Here is a 20,520-nt window from a genome sequence, read left to right as displayed (position 1 = left end):
GGTCTGCAATCTGCTGGGTAATTTCAGTTTATAAAACATGAAATAAGAGGAGATAATAAAGCTGACAAGTACCTTGTTCTAACTTTCAGGTTGGAAGGGTCTAGAGCAAATGTGTTAACCAGCAAGTCCGTCTGTAGAATACTAATGAATGCATCATCTTATTTTATGTGTATGTCTCTGGCATAGATTGTGTTGTATGGCAGAAACTTTATCATAAACTTACATGTACCAATCTGTGTAATGAAAACTACTGCAACTATTTGTGTTTTTAATATGCATAGTGGTTTTCTTCCTATTTGCTCCCTATATTCCTATTTCATAATATAAAATATAAAAAGGCAGCAAATAACTTTACACTAATTGCAATGCCTTATCTCCCTGCTCTGTGATTTCACTCACTTCCCTGGACACAGAAAACTAGTGACTCTCCTTTACCCCTTCCGATTGATAGTATAATGTCCAAGAACATTTAACTTAGGTTTTCTAATGCATGGAAGGTTATTAAGGTGAATTATAAAGGTTTTTCTATGTAAAATGCAACAGGTGACAAAAGAGACTGGCAGGCATCACTGTGTTGGCTCTTTATCTAAATGTAATTTCCCAGTGCAGTGCATACTGAATAACAAATCGTACCGAATATGTATGGAGATTTTTTGGTTTTGAGGTTTATTGCCTAAATTGCTGGAAAGACAGTTGTGAAAATATTTATACTGATTGTGCCCAAGACAACTAGTTACAATTGACTTCTTATTTTTTCCATAACAAATTAACATCGGATGTTTTCTAGAGTTTACCACAATATATACATAGCTGTGATTATCAGATTTTTTTTATTTTATTTTTTTCTGCCATTTACCCAATCACAGTAGCTTTGGCAGAACTTCTGAATTCATTTCTCAGATTGTCATAAACCTACATTCTAACACGTTTAGCATTTACTTATATTATTGTGTGCTAATCTTGGTCTTGTAAATTTAGCCGGAAAATACAAATATAATCAAAACTGTAATTACACTTGTATAAATAAACATATAACTGTAAATCAGTTCCAGTCAAATTAGGCTTGTATTTTTTTTTTTAGAAAATGACAAAATAAAAAGTACTGTACTGTAGGCTGAGAACGGCTGAAAATTCCTGAAGAAAGTATGATTAATTGTCCAATGTGCATTCCTTGTATGAGGCTTATTTTATGTCAGTGATTGCCAAATTCTGGGACACCCCAACCTTGAAGGACACAGAACAATTGGGAGGGCACTCTGAAAACCAGTTAAGTTAAAATTTGGGATGAATTAAACCTTATTTACAATAAGATTTACAGTCATATTTTGGGTGTACACTTCTGTAGCCTTGTTGTGAGACCTAGGGCCCTAATACTGGATCAAACACAGGGGATTAAACCAAAAAAGGTCTGACAGTGAGAAAACAAAAGGTTTTAATAGGGAGAGACTGTACTCAATCATTTCACACAATAGTGTGTTTTACTCAAGTTGCTTGCCCCTCCTTCTACCATGTTTACCAGAAACATTCCCTGGCTAAAACCCATCACTCTAATACATCTATTTAAATAGATTCTGACATGACAGCATGATGTTTATGGTGTACTTTTTGTTTCTAAATTACACTGTTTACATAGCAAATAATTCACTCTACCATTTAAATGTTATTTTGCAACCAACAAATGTATTTTTTTTTTTAGTTGTAATATTGGTGTGTAGGCAACATCTCAGTGCATTGTGCCTGAGCTACACATTAGTACAGCTTTCAGGTAACCTATTGTTTCTCCTACGCCTATGTAACTGGAGGAGTCCCAAGCCGGACTTGGATTTCTTACTATTGAGTGCTATTCTGATATCTACTGGAAGCGGCTATCTTGCTCCCTTCCCATTGTTCTGCTGATCGGCTGCTGGGAGGGGGGGAGATATCACTCCAACTTGCAGCTCAGCAGTAAAGTGTGACTGAAGTTTATCAGAGCACAGGTCACATAACTCTAGCACCCTGGGAAATGAGGAATATAGCTAGCAATCACTTTCATAATCCCCTAGTATAAAGTGGTGCAGAATAATAAATCACACATTCTTATTTTTTATATGCCTGAATATATAATAATAAACATTATTATTTCTTGGGACCTCAATACAAAATCACACAGCAAAGCTTCAGTTCAAAAAATCAAATCTGTTGAAATTGCAATATAAAGCAAAAACATATCATTTAAAAAGTCAGATGCTCTTAAAGCTTATTTTTTAATACACTGTATTTTTATGAGCTTCATCTCATACAGGTGAGAAATAGAAATACATTATTCTCTTTCTACAGCCCTGTTAGTTCAAACCTTAGTCAGTCTATTTGTCTTCAAGACTAAAGAGAAAGGGAACGGGAATGCAAAATGTGATTTACTTTGCATCAGCTGTCTCCTTTTAGTGGGGATCGGTTAGTATTTGTTACCCTGTGCAATGAAGGAGCACTTCTCTTGCAATCTTTCCATTTCAAACAACATCTAATGTATAATGGTTTGTCAGGCTTCTCCATAACATAGACAAATCACAGGCATGAAAAAAAAAGTGAAGCATCAGTACTGATAATTCTTGGCTGTCAAATGAATAGAGTCTACAAATGAGACGGCCACGCTCTATTAACAATGCCTTTGTGCTCGGCTTGAGATCTGTCATAAAATGTCCCTTCTGCAATTTTTTGGCAGGCAAATTTCTTTCTGGAAAGGTTACAATATGTAAACTGGATTTTTGCAATAAAGTCATCAAGGCAGTAAATAATGGGGGAGCTTGGTTTAGTGAATTCTGCTAGGCTGAATAGTTAGAGGGCCTTTTAATAGGAATGATTTATATTCTAATTTTACAATTATAAGGAATACTATCACAAAAAAACACATAGCATCTTTGCTACAGTTTAAAGAATGGGACTGCATTTACATCCTATAATGTTGCCCCAACAAGTGCTGTCAGGGAGGTGGGTCGGTAGGTACAATGTCCTGTGAAGCTATCTTTGGAAGCCACAGCAGGCAGTTCTGTAATAGAACAGTCACCCCTCTGACAGAATAAAGAATTTCTTTACACACTTTTTGAAAGGCACCTCCAATAGAGAGTAGCTCAGCTCCTGCTGGGTCTTTTTTAATGCTGCAAAGGGAATTTGTAGAACTCCTTATAATATGAGCATGCTTAATCTTTTTATATTTGTAGAAAGGCCACCCTGGAAAGACCCCTTTACTCCACAGTCATTACATCATTAACATGTTAAAAGAATAGTACTGCAGTCTGGGCTGCTAGTAAAATAGCATACACTCACCACCTACAAAGGGTAGCTATTTAACACCTAAGAGAGTGTGCAGAAATGATGGAAAAAAGAGAAAGGGCCAATAGGAAAACCAGAATGGATGTTTAGATTCATTACCTAACCCAGACCATCACTGCATAATGATCTAAAAGACTGGTAAAAACATATAAATAAGCAATTGTTGCTATCACCCTTTTAGGTTGTATCTTTTAGAAGTTTATAAGCAGAACTGACTGCACACTGTAACCTTCAACCCACTGAGGATATTCATTGCTCCTTGCTGTAGTGAAGGGACTATATAAAGGAAACAACCTTATTGTCATTGCCCTAAAAACTTAAGGTTGTGTGCAAGCAACTGTTTTTACATCTCTATATTCGGTAATACATATCCAGCTTTGTTTATTTGGATATAACCTATAGATAGTGCAAATGATACCTTGCACCATGTCAGTCCATTGGCACCTGTGAGTTTAATGGGTTTTCATGACTTGTTACTGTTATTACAGCAAAACTGACAAAAGGATCTAGTTGTGGTGGTGCAAAATGAATGTACAATTTAAATTGTACTATAAATAGACATGGCCTTTAATCTTTAGACTATTTACACTATTAAAGGTATGCCTATAAGTGTTAATGACTTGAGCAACCAGTATTAGATAAAACATGCATTTTAATTCTAAGAGTAATTTCATCGTTATGTTGGTGTATATTGACTTATATACTTAAATGTTATGTTAGTTACTACTCTGCCAATGACATTGGTATAAAGTCTTTGCTTACATCTCAATAATGCCTTCTGGTAAGTTGGCAGGGATTTCAGTCAGGCCTTTCCCTCGACAGTCCACCACATTGTTGCTGCAGGTACAGGCAGATGGGCAGCTGACTGCGTTGGCATTGCATGATGGAGGCTCACTTTGGGTTCCTGTGAAATAAAAGCAAGCATTAGAATATAACGTAATACCAGGAAAATCTATTTTTATGCAAGCATACGTTATTTATCATCATTATTATTTCTGAATGCAATACAATAGGAGGACAAGTCAGACCTTGACAAAAGAACAGAAAATAAGAACACACTTCCTTTTCGCATTATAAAAGAAATGACTGCTAATAGAAAGACAAATATTTTATTTTCAGTAGTGGAAAGAATGCATTATAAAAAAGGATTTAATTAGTCATAGAACACATAGCTCTGTTTCGCCAGGGAGATGACTATAAACAATATTTCTATATACACTTGCTCCAAACACCATGAATATCTCTTAGCCAGCTAAGTATAACTGTATAACAGATCTCTAGGCTTATAGGCTTGCCTCTGGAAGAATAAATAGTCAGTTTTGTTACCTGTAACATGGTGATAACCGACCCAATAGATATATATAGATACCATATGTGCACAGGTGACTTGCCAGCATTTGTGGGGAATAACGTCATTCACATCAACTCAGTATTAATGGGCACAATTTTTTAAACCATGTGTATTTATTCCACTTTACAGTAGGTGCTTTGAGCTTGATATTTTATGCTCCTCAACAACTTGGCCTAAAAATATTTCTACTGCTAAACAAAGAAATACCTCTTTATCCCCTCAATATAATTTAATTTTAAAGCAATTTACAGTGCCTTTCATACAATTTGCTCTAGGTTCAGCACTTGGTAGAATGCATCAAAACAATTTTCCCCCCTCAGCATACACTTTGAAAGCCCGGGCCATGTCTTATTCACTGCCATCAATGCATTATGATATGGCAAAAGTGTTTTTCATTTTGCTTAATGGTAGAAGGTTTATGAAATTCTAACTGCTGGATGGTAGAGTTGCTAAGCAGCGGAAAGATATAGAGTTCTACAAGAAAGGAAGGCTTCCTGCTTCACTCAGAAGGATAAAGGATATTTACAACCTTTTAAAACAAATTTTTAGATAGCAGCTGCATTGACAAGATACACAGAATGTCCTACTCATTTAATTGTTACGTTAATTGACTGAAATATTTGCAGAATTTAGATACTGGGAGATTCAATCCACCTATTCCAAAAAAAAAGGAATGAAAGGAAAGATATTTATTTGGATGAGTCTGAAATGTCAGCATTTTGATATGCAGATATAGTTTCCACAAACGGGCAGAAAAAAATAGTAAGTTGCAAGCAACTGGCAATGTAAATCAAGGGGCAATCTTTCTTGACAAAAGAAAAGAGAATTACTGAAATCCCAAGTCCTCCGTTTGAAAAATGTCAAGGATTCCACTGAGACTTGGTGTCTGTATGCTTGAATTTCCATTAGCTCAAACAGATAGTAGCCAATAGTCAGCGTTCTTTTCATCTGTCAATACAGTGTTGACAAGATCCAAAAGTAAAAAAAAAAAAAGCAGAGAAGCCATCAAATATGATTTATTTTTTTCACATTCCTGCATGGAGCTAAAAAAGGCAAATTCCACAAACTGTTGGGATTGCAAAAGCCACATAAATAAATATGGATTTTGAAATGAGATTTATGATTGGGTTAAAAATAATGGGCTAGAAACAGTATTATCTTTTATTTATATAGCACTGACGTATACCACAGGAAAAAAATCATCATCCTTGTTCTTGCGTTCAACCTTGAATTTATAATCATATGCCCACACTACATGCACATTAATACACACACTAGGGTCAGTTTCATCAGTACCAGTTAGAATGTTTTTGTCCAAGGGAGGGAGCACGAGGAGGACCTATACAACCACTATCTGGTATGCACCACTACACACAAACTCTATGGGAGCGTGCCCTTCTTTTCTTCTACATGCTACCCACTGTGCCATTATTGTGCCCTTACAATACATCCTTCAGTTTGTTTTTACACTTAAATATGGAGTGAATTGATATGAATAGATATTTATAGTGCTGAGTATTTAACACTCATGTACTAGAAATTCAACATATAAACATAAAAAAATATTTTTCTAAACATTTGGTTTATTTCATGGCCATTCCCTTTTTTTGCTTGGAAACAAAGAGATTGAAAAATAGATTATTATATGTAAAGAAAATAGACTAGTAAAACAAAGAAAAATAAGGAAGAAAAATAATTTGGAGAGTGGGCCCATGGTTTGATATTTTCTGGTGGACCCCTGGCATCCCAGTCCGACACAGGCCACCACACAATGTCAACTTAACTCCCAAGGTAATACAGGTATGGGACCCATTATCCAGAATGCTCGGGACCTGGGCTTTTCCGGATAAGGGGTCGTCCTTTAATTCGAATCTCCTACCTTTAGTCTGCTAAAAAAAATGATTTCAACTGTAATTAAACCCAATAGGCTTGTTTTGGCTCCAATAAGGGTTAATTATATCTTAGTTGGGATCAAGTGCAAGGTACTGTTTTATTATTACAGAGGAAAAGGAAATCATTTTTAAAAACTGGATTTGCTTATAATGGGGTCTATGGGAGATGGCCTTTCCGTAATTCGGAACTTTCTGGATAATGGGTTTCCTGATAAGGGGTCAGATACCTGTATTTGTGAATCCTGTGTTACCTTGGTTATGGTATGTTATAATATGACAGACTATTATTACATTACTATTATTACTTCCAGAATAGATTTAAACCAAGAAACATGTGGTCCTAGAAATCATAATTATTGCCTCAATATGCCACATCTTAAATATAATGTTTGCACACACATAAAAATGTACGCAGGATCATAATTTAGAGAAAGACAACTCGATTAATTACAGAAATGGATAACTTAACTCATAAGGGAATATACAAAAAAAAAGTCTTGGGAAATCGCATTTATTCACCTTGACAATGCGGCAATGTGATGACAAATTTGCAAGCTGTTCTGCTAAAACTCTGGGTTAGGTCATTTTCAAAATTGTAATTTCACTGACATTTCTACTGGAACTATTTAAATGACTGCTTGCTGGTTGTTTCGCATGTGAAACTTCACAGACAGGAAAGGCCTTTATGATTTTTGTAAGACTCAATAGAAAATAGGCCAGGTCTCTTCTATTTTATATCAAGTCCAGCAGTGCAGAGTGGAAAGAGAACCTAGTTTTTGAGATGATATATAAGCTAACTGTACATTGCAAATCATTATTTCTGTAGAATAATGGAAGCACTATTTTCTTTTGTTTCCCTTGCTTTCGGCAGTAACCCTATTTCTATATTTCAGCCTATATTTAAGGACAGGCATGAAAAATAGCCTGATATATTTGTATTCTTCTTATTATTATTATCAGTCCCAATTTTAACAGCTCAGCCTGCAGTCACAGATTCTTATTGAAAAGTCCCTCATTTCCCTTTGATCTCCTGCACCAAATGCTAACAAATATACAGTGTTTCTCAAATTTAATTAGATAAGAGCCCAGAATTCTCAACATCTGCACTTAGATACAATTGTAACTCATAAGATAAACAGGTCTCTTGGGGGAACTGAGACTTGCATTTTAAAGGGCAATTTCGCCTTCATTAGCAAAACTGTAATAACACATAAACCCCCAAAAATGTGTTCAAATTTACAAAAATGGGCAAGGTCAAAAAACATTTGCATTTTTCAAACGTTAGGCGGTATGAAAACTTGAAAACATGCTCTTGAAAAATGCAGTGAAATCATGTTGTACCCAAAATGCTTCATTCTGCCAAATTATGTATCAATCAAATTGAAAAATAGCTTGAATTTTGGAAATACAAGTCCAAACTGAAAATTGTGCTTATTTATTACAAATCTGAATATAAAAAATTTGATTGAATAAAACCATGAAAAAACTAGAATGCACTGAAATCTTATTGTACCCATCATTTTCAATGGGTCTATAAGCTCACAAAAAATTTCAAAAAATTCACATTTTGGGAAAAAAAATGCCTATATTTTAAACTTTGAATTCAAACATTGATAAATCAGCCCCTAAATTTCAAAAATGTGACTTTTAGAAACAAATTCAGTTTCACAATTCAAATCAAATTATGGTACAAAATCAAATTTAAATGATAAATCTGCCCCATAATAATTACTTTTCTGATGACAATCACACCTGCCCATCTGTACTAGACCAAAATGACAAAGTCTAGAAATAAATCCCTATCACTTAAAATCTGGGTGGATGTCGCAAAATAAGGATTTTAAATATACACATTTTAATAACAACAATTACCTGGACAAACAAAGTCCTTTTTCTGTACATCGGCAACATTGAAGCCTCTCAGGTGCACTGGTGACATGCAGAAAGTAAACTGGCCAATGGTCTTTCTCTGCCGCAGCCAGTCGGATAACCAAGTGAGGTGGCAGTCGCAGTACAAGTAGTTTGAGTGTAGACGTCTGAAATAAAACAAGTATATCAGTTAAACACTATATTAAACCTTGTGCAATAAACCATGCAGAGCCAAACCCTCATATTTGATAATAAAAATGTAATTACCCTGGAAATAACACATCCTCAGGCCTAGTATTGATTGCAGTTCATCAAAGAAGGCTGAACTACTGCTCTTGGATTTGCAAACAAGCCCTAAGGAATTTATCTGCATCAGTGATGCCATTGGGCCACATGTCCATTAAACAAAACCGGCAGTGCTAACACTAAATTTAACAATTTGGATGCTAATATGCATCTGCATTAGTGAACTGCATGCAACTTGTAGCATGAGATACTCTGAAGTTCATTCATAAAGACTGGGCAAATATGCACCTGGGCAGTAACCTATAGCAACCAATGGCTGATAAGTCTTTTTAATCCAGCTGCAGGTTGAGTAATGAAAGCAAATACCTGATGGGTTACTGCCCACGGTTTACTGCCCACGGCTTACTGCCCTGCTGTATTTTCTAGGCAACTGCTAGAAAGCTGGAATGCTAGAAAAAGCTGAATTATGAGCAAAAAGTGGCAATTTATGTGTTTTTGTGCCCAACACTTAGCACTTGCATTGGTAAATAAAAGCAAAGCATTTCACATAACAGATTACTATTTATCAGACTATTAGCGCTAATGACCAACCAGAGTGCTGTTTTATAGCTTCCTATTGAGTATGAAGTACTGTTTTTCAAACCCCACTCTTATATATAAACGTAAATATGCAACTACTGAGAGTTGTATGGAAAACAGATACAAGGGTGAGCCTTTGCTTTTTATTTTGCTTGAAGTATAATTTAGATTTCTAATAAGGGCAAAGCATGTCAGACTTTCATACAGCTATATGAAGAGAGAGATGCTGTATAGGTCCCACATTTATTTTCTCTTTTTCCACTGGGTAAAACCAGAAATGCAACATGAACCATCTGGATAAGTCTCTTAATAGAACTTCATAAAGGTCCACAAATGTTCACAGTACTTCATTCCTGTTCTGTGTATTCACACACATTTGGCTTATTTCATTCCCTCAAGTGTTATAATACTCCCTTTACTGGAAACGTGCTACTTCCACTTCTAATTATATGCACGGTAAGATGTAAAAGTTCAAAAGTAATAATAGGACAAAAATAAATCTCCACCCTTGCTGGCAATAGAGAAAATAGACATTGTGCACCAGTTCCTGCTGTAAATAAAGTATGTGTTACTGTGCTCAGTGTTACATAACTAACACAAGCAGATGCAGCTTGAATTAACTCTCACCTGGGCCCAGTAAAGCTGCAGAAAAGCTGGTGGTAAAACCCCGCTTGGTGCATATGTGCTACTGATTATACTTGCACTGGGTTGGAGATAACCTATTTACTAGAATGTGTCCAAGGGACATCTGGAGGGACTAATCCTGCTGCTGGATATGCGGGTCTATAGATGCTTCTTTATGGTACTGACAGAGAGGGGCAGCTGTGTGTATTGTAAAGTTCTTAGGCTGATGGGCCAGATGTGGTACCTGATGGAGTTACCTATAATGAAGGAGGTTAACACACAGGCCAGATGCAGGGGGTTATGAGTTAAACCTGCTGCACATTTTTGACAGATAATGGCATCTGTCCAGATTTACTCCAGTTTATGTCAGGATAAGAAGTGGTAATTCTAAGCCAAAGTAGTAATGGGGAGCTGTATACTGAAACAGGATAGCGTTGGGGCATTTATAGTAATATGAAATCCGACCTAGAGAAGCTAATGTAGGGATTAAACCTGATGCAGGCGACTGACAGAAAGTGGCTAATTTAGGCAGTGTGGCATTTATTTGGGATTTGGAAGGTTGAGAGAGAGGTGATAGGGGCAACTGAATTCAGTGAATGGATTCTTACAGGATCCATATTACTCATTCACTGAATGGCTGCCATCAAGCATGACGGTGGGCACAGTGACGGGTAGAACTGCCTTGGAATCTGCCAAAACCACACTTATTGGATGCCTGTTGAAAACGAATGTAATTTATCACTTCAGAGTGCAATGGCAGTGAGCGTTACACCACTCCAGGCAGCGAGCACTTGGCAATCTACCTGACCCAGGGAGTAGCCTTCTAAACTCATGATACATTGCCAGGTCCTGTGCCGATGTTGCCATAAGCATATATAGGCCCATTTTGGCATTGCAAGTATACTGGGGCCCATGGAGGCCTGCGATTAATGAAAATGAAGTCAGCTGGGGATGGGTAGTTCTGAGGATGCAGAGGACAGGGACAGCAGTCACCCAAAATCAAGTCTTTGCCAATACTAATATACCATTAAGCACTGGGGTAATGTGATAAAGTTCCAAAATTTGCACCAGGTTTATTTTTTCTATAGGAAACCAATCAGCAGGCAGCATTTACTGGTACGTATCAGCTAAACATTTAATTGGTTGCTAAGAGTTACTTGACATGTTCAAACTTTATGTTAGGATTATTAGAGTTCCAAACATTACAGATGATAACATTTACTAAGCCTAAAAAGATAACCTCTAAGAGACACCTTTCCTCTTCTAAAGTAAAAATAAAAAATGATCAATGACTGTTGAACAACATAAAGGCGAGCCGTAGGGTGCAGAATTGCAGTAGCTGATCTAAGAGCATTTCTCTACCCTGCTGCTGTAGCCCCGCGATCATGATCATGTTAAAAGATGCCCTTTTTAAAACAGCAGTACCTTGCAGATGCACGGACAGCAGGACATTCCCCATTAACAGAATGAATATAGTGCAGCGCTTAACATAAATAAAGCTGCTTCGACAGAAAAACACACAAAAGCAGATCAATGGAAACTAATTCCTGCCAGTTCTAATCAAGGAGATAAGATCAATATTAGCTAACAACATGGAAATGGATTGAGCCCTGACAGATTTAAGCAACCAGTTCTAGGGAAATATTTCAAAGCCTTGGTTCAAGCAGTATTTCCCACTTAAAGTGTACATTTCCTTTTTTTATCTTATTGTGGGTTTCTTTACTAATATAAAGGACTGAAACAGCAGCCATATGATGAAACTGGCTGATACTCTTATATTATATAAGATATTTATTATGTATGAAAAAAAATGTTATCCAGAAAGCTCTGAATTATAGGAAGGCCATCTCCCATAGACTCATTTTAATCAAATAATTCACATTTTTAAAATTGATTTCCTTTTTCTCTGTAATAAAAAAACAGCACCTTATACTTAATCCCGACTAAGATATAATTATTCCTTACTGGAGGCAAAACAATCCTATTGGGTTTATTTAATGTTTAAATGTTGTTTCGTAGAAAAAGTATGGAGATCCAAATTAGAGGAAAATCCCTTATCTGGAACCCCTAAACGTTACAGATAACAGGTCCCATACATACACTGTATATATATATATATATGAAAATTGCTACATAAATGTTGTGGAAATATTCCCTGCTCCCCTCTTTAAAGACATATAGTTATCAATTACACGTAATTACACTTGTTTAATTTGGATTCATTTCAGGGCACTGACATTTTTAAAGAACACCTCCTATCTGTTGTTTCTTAAATCCTAGTGCTCTGGGCTTTACTGGATTGCAACCAGGCTGGCATTTCACTGGCCTAGCGATTAAAATACCAGCCAAGACTGGGCCGGTATTACAAATTTACCAGCAATGTAGCTGCCAGTAAATTTGTAATCCCTAATTATTTGGCCCCCAGCTGCCTCTGAACTGTCCCTTTGCTTCCCTAACCCCCGTCATGTTACCTGTCATGTCATAACTCTGCCCCTTTCTGACCTATCCCTGCCCTTTACATCATCAGATGATTAAGGCCTGAAAAATGGTGGCAACCCTAGGCAGGAGTCAAGTTGAGTTTGATTCAAACCTGCAGGTGTGTTATGTGAATGTGATAGGAACTTTAGACTGTAAGCTCCACTGTGGCAGGGATTAAAGTAAATTATGAAGAGTCTCTGTAAAGCTCTGCATAAATGTATTAGCACTATAACACTATAACGCAATATAACACTATGGGGCCCATTTATCAAAGTACAATCATTTCCAAGTACAAAAAAATCATATTTTTTCCAAGTTTTCAAGCTTTGCGACAAAAAACGTGACAATTTGTGTGACAAAATCGTACTTTCGAGTACAAAAGTTTTGGATTCATTTAAGCTTTGGTATGGTGACTTTCCTTGGGCCAGGTTGGAGCTGCAGAGTGCCATTGAGCCCTATGGGAGACTTTCCTTGGGCCAGGTTGGAGCTGCAGAGTGCCATTGAGCCCTATGGGAGACTTTCCTTGGGCCAGGTTGGAGCTGCAGCGTGCCATTGAGCCCTATGGGAGACTTTCCTTGGGCCGGGTTGGAGCTGCAGAGTGCCATTGAGCCCTATGGGAGACTTTCCTTGGGCCGGGTTGGAGCTGCAGAGTGCCATTGAGCCCTATGGGAGACTTTCCTTGGGCCGGGTTGGAGCTGCAGAGTGCCATTGAGCCCTATGGGAGACTTTCCTTGGGCCAGGTTGGAGCTGCAGAGTGCCATTGAGCCCTATGGGAGACTTTCCTTGGGCCGGGTTGGAGCTGCAGAGTGCCATTGAGCCCTATGGGAGACTTTCCTTGGGCCAGGTTGGAGCTGCAGAGTGCCATTGAGCCCTATGGGAGACTTTCCTTGGGCCAGGTTGGAGCTGCAGAGTGCCATTGAGCCCTATGGGAGACTTTCCTTGGGCCAGGTTGGAGCTGCAGAGTGCCATTGAGTCCTATGGGAGGCTTCCAAAATAATGCACAGAAGGATCAAAGTCAGAAAGGTTTTCCCGCCGTTTATGATCGTTCGGATATGAAAATTTTGTGACTTTCGGATCACTATATTATCGTGACTAATACGCTAAATAAAATTTTTTCGTAAGCATTTTCGTGATATTTGTGATCATCAGAAATGATCGTATCTAATCCGAATTTTACCCATTTCGGGTTTCGCATTCGTACTTTGATGAATCAGCCCCTATAACTACTATAATAGACAAATGTACATTCAGACCTTAAAAAAAGGAGTCAAAAGCAAATATGATAATGAAAAAATAAACATTTATACATGAACTGGCTATTGCTATTTCTAGCTCATTCCTTACTTACACTGTACTAAAGACCTTCTGACATTAGGTTAAATCCCATCTCCCAAATCACAAGTATTTCAAATAAAATGAGTTTAACGAGAGGACTCATTCCCCATTTCTGCAAAACCACATTTATTGCATCTTTTACAAACGTGGCCATAACCCCTCTGTACACATGCAGACCTTTCACAGTGTGCATTCCAGCTTTTGTAAGTATAATAGAAAGAACAGAGTTTTACCATTGAAAATGACTCTTTTGATATGAAATTACATTGTCACAGATTTTATGTACCTACACAATCACTGAATTGTAATTCAATAATAGCACAAATGCATTTCTTAAATTCAAAATTTGTACATCCAAGATACTACATTTAACGTATTCAAGAATTACAATTTATATAACCCCAAATGCCAGAGCTGTCTACCCACCCAGGTTTTCTAGCAGTCACCAGACTATATACACTGCGTGAGAGCAGAGTTGGGTGGACTGGTTGGGGTGTAACTACAGGTATGGGATCCGTTATCCGGAAACACCTTATCCAGAAAGTTCCAAATTATAGGAAGCCCATCTCCCATAGACTCAATTATAAGCAAATAATTGTAATTTTTAAAATGATTTCCTTTTACTCTGTAATAATAAAACAGTCCCTGTACTTGATTCCAAATAAGATCAAAACAATCTATTAGGTTTATTTAATGTTTAAATAATCTTTTAGTAGACTTAAGGTATGGAGATTCAAATTATGGAATGATCCCTTATCCGGAAAACCCCAGGTCCCGAGCATTCTGGATCATGGGTTCCATACATGTACTTGTGGTGTAACTGCGTGTGGTTAGTCTGTAGCCAATAATGGCTGGGGTAACAGATTTTTGGCCTAAAACCTGCTAATCATGACATCAGTGAAATGATTTCGACATGGAGGTGGAACTATGCAGAGCAGTGGGAGACAAGGAGAGTGTGCAATAACCAGCTTACTTACATTCCAAATTTAATATTATGTTTAAGGGACGTGAAAATCAGTATTTTTTCAATAGTGTGATGACATTTTTTATTTGCTATGGTTTATAGTATATATTAATTTACCAGATTAGAATAGTATCTACACAACCTTACATTTCATGTATATGGATTTCACCTTTGAATGAGCTTTTAGTATGCTGCAGACACTGATGTTCTGGTCTTTTTTCTTTTTGTTTTTTGATTTATTTAGCATTTTGTTCTACAGCTCTCAAGCTTGGAATTTAAATTGTTATATGGTCTCAAGGGTCCCATTTACCCTACCAACCAAGAAGTGATTTGAATGACAGACTGGAAGATTCATAGGAGAGGGTCAGAAGAGAAAGATATGCAATAAAAATAACAATCTAGCCCCAGTATGTGTTTCCCTTCTGGTTTCTGGGTATCACTGAGCTAAACAACTGAAATGAGAGAGGCAGAACAGAAATGCAAATAATTCAAAAACAACAAAAGTAACAAGTAAAAATAATGTCTACATCCTACATGTGCCTGCACCGGAATGAATGGAATACGCTTGGGTGCAGGCACATGTAGCCGATATACGCATAAAAACGCAAAACTTTGCATTCTCTTGATTTTTAATGCGTATATCGGCTACATGTGCCTGCACCCGAGCGTATCTCATTCATTCGGGTGCAGGCACATGTAGATGGCGTAGGGCGGAATTTTCAGCAAGCGCTTTCCCGCTTGCCGAAAATATCCGCCCTACGCCTTGTCTGGCATTAGCCTTAGGGGGGTGGATTTTTTTGATTCATATTTTTAGCTCTTAAGGGTGCAAAAATAAGAGATTTACTATTTATAGCTAAAAATCCAAATCCGACAATTTGCTAGCTAAAACTTGCCGAAATCATGTAGAAGACCCTTCTTTTGTCTGGAAACTTTAGTGGTTTTGGAATTTTGACGCTGTTTTTTAGTGACAATTTGACAAAGTCGCAGTTTTCATGCAACAAGTCAAAAAATTTGAGATCTTTTCTGAGACTAGTTTGTGTTAAATTAATTTTTTTTTTTCTTGTTATTACTTTTTTTTTTGTTGTTGAGGCTGATTGTGAATTCTAGGAGCTGCAAGTTACAGCTGGATATGTGAACACAGTTTAATGAGGCTTCATACAGGATATTAATTTCCTTAATTAAGTGATAGTGATATGTGTACAAAATTGCTATTGGTTACTTATTATTAAAAGGATTGGCAGTGCTGATTCTTATGTATGCATTTCTGTTTCCAAGCACAGGTTTTAGTTAAATGAGCAGATCTTTCCCCCAATCATCTGGCTCTAGGGCCAAACAATTTGATTACAACAGTAATATGAGCTGCTGAGGGCCCCATACATGTGATAAGCTGTTAAATTGATCTGAAAGGCCCAAATCAGCAGCTTAAATCTGTCCCTCTACAGACACCTTTAGGCCCCTAGTGTTCCAAGATATAACAGAGAAATCTTGCAATAACATTACACTGTATATTAGAAATCATTATATGCAGGTAGGACCCATCTGGGAAGCCAGTAAATGCACACAAACAATGGCAATGCACTCCAAGATGCACTGCAGATCAGCATTGACCTTGAACTGCTCTGTACAAAAGACATTTATTTCAATTACCCAAAACACTAGAATTTTAAACATAATATATGTCTTGATATTGATGGGGCTGAATGTTTCACTACCTAAAGAACAAAAAAATACCTTCCAGCTACCATTATCCTTGACCTCTAATACTTAACTAGGGATGGTAATTTCCTTTAGTGCATGCTGACTAGTACCTATAATGCTTTCACACTAGTTTTCTTAAGATCAGTATAGGACAACCTCTCCACATGGATGATTGGCTAATTAAATGAACCCCATGTGATTGTGTGATACATCATAATACAAATTCAAATGTTGCTAATTGCACAGAAATACATAAATCTAGATATTTCACATATTCTATTTGTAGGAAACGTTTGTATTCAATCTGAAAGCTTTGTTTTGAAAAATCCAATTTCACAGTCCTTTTTTATTTTCTGCTTTAATTACAGAAAAGTAGAATTAGTGATTGAGTCTCGAGGGAGCTATCTACAAAGACATCTTCAAAATGAAACTAAAGGGAAAATGGCGGGAGATACTTAGCCTGGAAAAGAGACAGTTCTGATTGATCTATCTGAGGTAGCTGGATGAATATTACAAACCATTAATGAGAACAAAGACAAAAATGCCTCAACTTAATCACTTAAATGAATTCTGACAGCTATTAATGTTAGGCTTTAAAGTGGAACAGAGGAAAAGAACAAGGAATAAATATATTTCACCCACTATTACTGCTAAGGAGGTGAATGCCAGGATTGTTGAGCATAGTTACAGATCTGCTGATAAATACTAGGCAGCCTGTCTGATACTGTAGCGATTTACATTTCAATAAGCAGAATGCCTACTATTGTGTGTTTAGCTTTACTAAACACTCTGGCCTCCAACCAAAAACAGGTAAAAAAAAGAATAACTCAACTGGTATATAAGAGTAGCATATAAATACACAGTAACCAATAAGAAGGTAGCATTTACTGCTCACCTGTTATCTTATCATCATTATATCAATATCTTATCAGTTGCTATGGGATACTGCTCCTGGGCAAACATAGTGCCTTTTATTACATATGGGGTATATGTTTAAGCAAAAATTTCAGAGATGGATAGAAACCCAAACATAAGATTTGCATAATAAAATTGCATTTTCATTAATAAATATAATGTATATTTTTATTAATATATGTAATTCTTTTTAAAGTTATTTGCACATATTACTTCTATTAAGAGATAGCTCTTGTGATTCCTTCACACTGTTGGTTCTATATTGAAAGTTTACATACAGTAAGCAAGAGCCACGTTTGATAAGATAATACATACGATTGATAGACAATGTACATGTTGGAAATAGTTTTCACTTCATTTAATCATATTAAAAACCTGATGATATGAATATGATAACAAACTTGTGGTCGTTTAGCTGCTTTGAATTGCAGCTTATTTAGCCCTATCCTTAGAGCTGTAGTTCATAAGAGTTAGCAGACTGGGAGCTAGCCATCCCATTCTGTACTGTAAACTATAACCATATGTTTTAATTATATATAATCATCTTAAATCATCTAATACTATGGAGAAAGAGAGCCAGGAAATCAGACGGTTACAGTACAAGACTCCAATTGCTAGAATACATTGTGACAGATTCCAATTAACATAAAGCTAAAGGGAAATGGAAAATGTAGCTTTATATGTTACACCTTTAACAAAAAGCCATACAGTATCTTCCAAGTAAACAGAAAAAGTAATTTAGGAAAACAAATATTTACTTACAATGTACGGATCTTGGGCATATGGTTGAAACTTGTAAGCGGTATGCGCGTGATGTTGTTGTTGTTGAGGGTGCTGCAGATGGGAAGAAAAAGAGACAGTTTTATTTCCAAGTTATTCCTGCAACAAAAGGTAGGTTTTATCTGAGGAAAAGGCTGAAATGAATGGACTGTTTTCATGCTTAACTACTTTGTAACTGTAATTAGCTTACTCTGAGAGTACATCTCTGTGCTTCCTTAGTGAACTGACTAGAACCACATTTGGAAGGCCAGATGTTCCATAACTGGCAGTTTGCTTGAAGTGGGTGACATTAAAAAAAGATGATGAATAAAAGGATACTACACAATAATAAAGAGTAGATTGGACAATGGATATGCATGTTGACAAACAGATCGAGAACAATTTGTGAACTGTCTGGGGAGCCATTTTAATTACAATGTAACTGACATCCACGCATAAATTCATGGAGATTATTACTTGGCTGGCATCGATCTCAGTAACCAATAGTGAGCAGCACAGATTGTATCAAAACAAGGACTAGACAAAGGACAGCCTATTCTATAACAATTTAATAAGAAGACTGAAACATAATGTCAATGGTGTGCTCTGTTTAACAATGCTTGTGTTATCAGTACCGCAGCAGGGTCACGTTTCAATTGTAAGGAATCCAAAACATGAAAGTGACTCATTTACACTAATAGTGCTTGCCTGATTTCCTCTGAGCTGGGTACTCCAATACAAATAGAAGAAGGTGCTCAGCACTTCATTTCAATGTACTTTTGAGTGTGTCGGTACTGAAGTCACAAAGGACAAGGATATATATGTAACTATGCAAGGCAGCAATGCTAACCACTATACAACAACACTATGGTTGCACTTTGTCTAGTATTGCTGCCTGAAAGACATGTGGTCTTTGGTTTCATTATGACCCTGTGTTCATGAAGGTTTCCTTGGGGGTGTTCTTTTTTCTTCTCATGATCCAGAAACATGCTTCTATTCTAACTGGCATCTGATTAACCTGACCATATACCATATGTGAGAATCTTTTTTTTGTACAGCGTGTGAGTTCTTCTAAGACAGAAACTTGGCCTGTCATTGTTTACATTCCTTTTTTGGACTCCCTCGAGCTTGCAATCTGGGATAACTGACAGGATCCTAAGTAGTTTTAAACATGCTAAAGGATAACTTTAATATAAATGACTGGTAAAAAAATGAAGATAATCACAACTATTTATTTGACCCAATAAACACTGATTTGATAAAAAAAATGACCCCAAAAATATACTGTACATTTGAGGAAAAGCACAAAGAAACAAAACATCCAGTTTAATCATCAAAAATTATTCAATTCCATTTGTTCTCAGCCTGAAGGATGGATCCTAGCGTGGCCAAGCCAAAAAGATTGCTGCTTTGGTGTTGCCAAAACTATAACAAAGCAGTTGCTTTAATGGTATATTCATCAACCTATAATGTTGTAACAAGCCAGGGATGATGGAAGAAAAACTAGGAATCGGACCCAATACTGCTGTCTGGTTTCTAGGTTTGAACATGGTAAGCAACCAAGATAAAAAGGAATGCTTAAAAAGAGCCTTGATAAAATAGGAAAGGAAATCAGCCCCTACGTTGGCATTAGCCTTAATATGTGGGATTCCTTGATGGCCAGCAGTTAAAAATATATCACTAACAGTTGCATATATGTGATGCAGATCTTTGCCTTAAGCATGGGGTAGGACACTGTCTCCGCTATACTATAGCAATGCCTGGTTAATTTTTTTATGCTTCCAGCATATGTTCCCTTAATGGCTAAGCTATAAAAATAAAAGGTACAAAAGTACAAATGAATGTTTCTGCTATGCCCATGAAACTTTTTTCTCTACATTTCTCTACAATCTACATTATTTTATGTCATTGATACTATCTGGTTTATATCAACCAATGTCATTTGCTATGAAATTGTAATAGACACGGACCTGGATATTTGCATACGCTTTCTGTCAGGTGAAAGGCCCTTTTTTCCCTTTGACTAAATCTTTTATTATGATACAGCAATATTAATATCCAGAAATAGCTTCAAAAATTCCCCACTCTCTTTTAGGCTTTGAATGAACATGATTGGTAGGAATATTAAAGAAATTAATTTCAACATATGCCAGCGATTATTTCTGGAATAAGAAATGAAAAAGAGCTGAAAAACTGTTAGAAAAGCAATAAAGTGCTTTTATTATTAACTATCTATTGCTTAATAATAGATAGTCTAATCACACAATACGACTGTAATGAAAATTAGAGTTATGCTAAGGAAGTCCCCATTCTACAGAACACCATAGTACAAGGCAAGAGCAATGTGCAAAGCACCCTGATTCATGCACGTGCAATCTGCCCCGCAAGTTGCTCTTAAAAGCACTTTGCCAATATAGAATGGAGCACAAAGAGCTGCACTCTGTTCTGAATACAGCACAGTGCCAATACTGTACTAAAGAGGATGAATGGCACATGGGTGCTCC

The 20,520-nt window shown here is 36.7% G+C and overlaps 1 protein-coding gene across 1 annotated transcript in view; it reads right to left on the bottom strand.

The window, feature by feature from the left end:
* Positions 1–20,520, bottom strand: part of slit3 (slit guidance ligand 3) — a 382,174-nt gene that overhangs the window by 107,580 nt on the left and 254,074 nt on the right. Inside the window, 3 exon segments of the mRNA NM_001079270.1 lie at positions 4,069–4,210; positions 8,422–8,585; positions 18,020–18,091. Of these exon segments, the coding sequence (NP_001072738.1) occupies positions 4,069–4,210; positions 8,422–8,585; positions 18,020–18,091 (378 nt within the window).

The sequence above is a fragment of the Xenopus tropicalis genome, chromosome 3 (genome assembly GCF_000004195.4).
Source record: "Xenopus tropicalis strain Nigerian chromosome 3, UCB_Xtro_10.0, whole genome shotgun sequence".
NCBI classification, from domain to species: Eukaryota; Metazoa; Chordata; class Amphibia; order Anura; family Pipidae; genus Xenopus; species Xenopus tropicalis.
Note: the sequence above shows the minus strand (reverse complement) of the source record. Positions and strands in the feature narration are given on the sequence as shown.